This window comes from Aplysia californica, unplaced genomic scaffold, assembly GCF_000002075.1.
Source record: "Aplysia californica isolate F4 #8 unplaced genomic scaffold, AplCal3.0 scaffold00461, whole genome shotgun sequence".
Classification (NCBI taxonomy): Eukaryota; Metazoa; Mollusca; class Gastropoda; order Aplysiida; family Aplysiidae; genus Aplysia; species Aplysia californica.
In genome coordinates, this window is record NW_004797731.1 from 50,583 (window position 1) to 52,156 (window position 1,574).

The 1,574-nt window shown below is 39.5% G+C and overlaps 1 protein-coding gene across 1 annotated transcript in view; it reads left to right on the forward strand.

Annotated features, from left to right (window-relative positions):
* Positions 1-894: 894 nt before the first annotated feature.
* Positions 895-1,574, forward strand: part of LOC106012685 — a 12,851-nt gene continuing 12,171 nt past the window's right edge. The window contains exon 1 of the mRNA XM_035971560.1: positions 895-1,111. Coding sequence (XP_035827453.1) covers positions 895-1,111 — 217 coding nt within the window. The remainder of the gene's footprint in view (positions 1,112-1,574) is intronic.

Below are 1,574 nucleotides of genomic sequence, written 5' to 3' on the forward strand. Positions count from 1 at the left end.
AAAGACTGTAGGTCCTGTTATACATGCTTCTTGACAGACGCACACCACCTGCACTCATGCTAAGCTGAAACAGAAATTGAATGATACTAGTAGAACAGAAAAGTTATGAAACCTGACACAGTGAGTAAACATTCCAGTCATTGCCAAAGAGCTGGACGGCTTGCTGAAACTTTGGTTTGAGCTGAAATTGTTGAACGTATCAATCATGTGGTTTACCTTCAGTTTGAAAAACATACCTGCGATCAGATTTCTGATCTCTCCAAGCCTTGGAAGCAATAAAAGTATTTAACCTTTTGATATTATGTAGATCTGAAAAGCGCATACTGGCAATAAGGATTAGATGAGGAAAACTCTTACCTCATTAAATTCTACACAACATTTGGGAGATTTCGCTTCTTGTACATGCCATTTGGAATAAGCTCGGCATTGAAATTACCCCCAAAAGAAGCATACAGACATTTGGAGAAAAGGAAGGAGTCAATTGTCTGTTGGAAGACACTTTCATCGTAGCAAAAAAATTAAAGGGAGCAGGGCATAATCATTGAGAAAGATTGAAGCAGTCTGATGCCTGCCCTCTTGCCCTTCTATAACGATAAAATATCAATGACATACAGAGATAATAAATTACATGCCTGGGTCTCATATGTACATAACAGGAACTCTGTGCCAAGTGTTCCCCCCATGAAAAAGTTACCAAATAAAGAATAGAACGCACGAAAACAAGAAGTTTCAGAGAGTGTTCAGTGCCACTGCAGGCATCCCAGTCACCTCAGACATGATGGAGAAATAAAGAAAGGAATCATGTGACGATAGGAGTCCAGACCAAAATGCTGTTCAGCATGAAAGCTGACAATAAATAAATGGCTTCTCATTCATAACAACGATGTTGAGGAAATGAGGCGGCTACATCGCTTGAATTTGAAAGATGAATTATATGAAGAGAATGGTTTGCCGTTTTACCAGAACAAAATCATTGTCCCATTAAATCTGAGAGGTGAGATCCTCAAGAATACGGGCCATGTGGGCACACGAAGGGCCAATGACCTTGCAAGACAAAGCATCTATTGGCCCAATCTCGCTCAAGATATAATAGAGAAGTACTTTAGATGCTGTCAGATTACTGCCTAACATCAACCTTACAACATGAAGAAGACTGGTTCCAGATGGTCCATGTGAAAAGCAGGGAATTGATATTTTTTGTAAATAATGCATTGCATAATTATGTTGTATGCTGTAGCCTGTCAAATTCTGTATTCTAAGTTAGAATGGAAGCTTGGAACGTTTGACGTAACATCGACACAATTTAGATAATAGACATACTATTTGGAAAACTTCAATGCGCACAATAGGTTTCGTAAACACGTCGTAGTCTTGTTACATTCGTTGTCTTGTTTGAGCGTAACTTGGATTTTTTTTTAAACATTGTTATTGTGGTACCGGTTTAGTTGAAGGTCTACCGCCATGTTCCTGGTTTAGTTGACACAATGCCACTGGATCGGTCTGACAGCTGGTTCAGTTGAAGGTCTATCGTATAACTCTAGCTTATGCGGGCTTGGGATTGTTACTGGCTATCC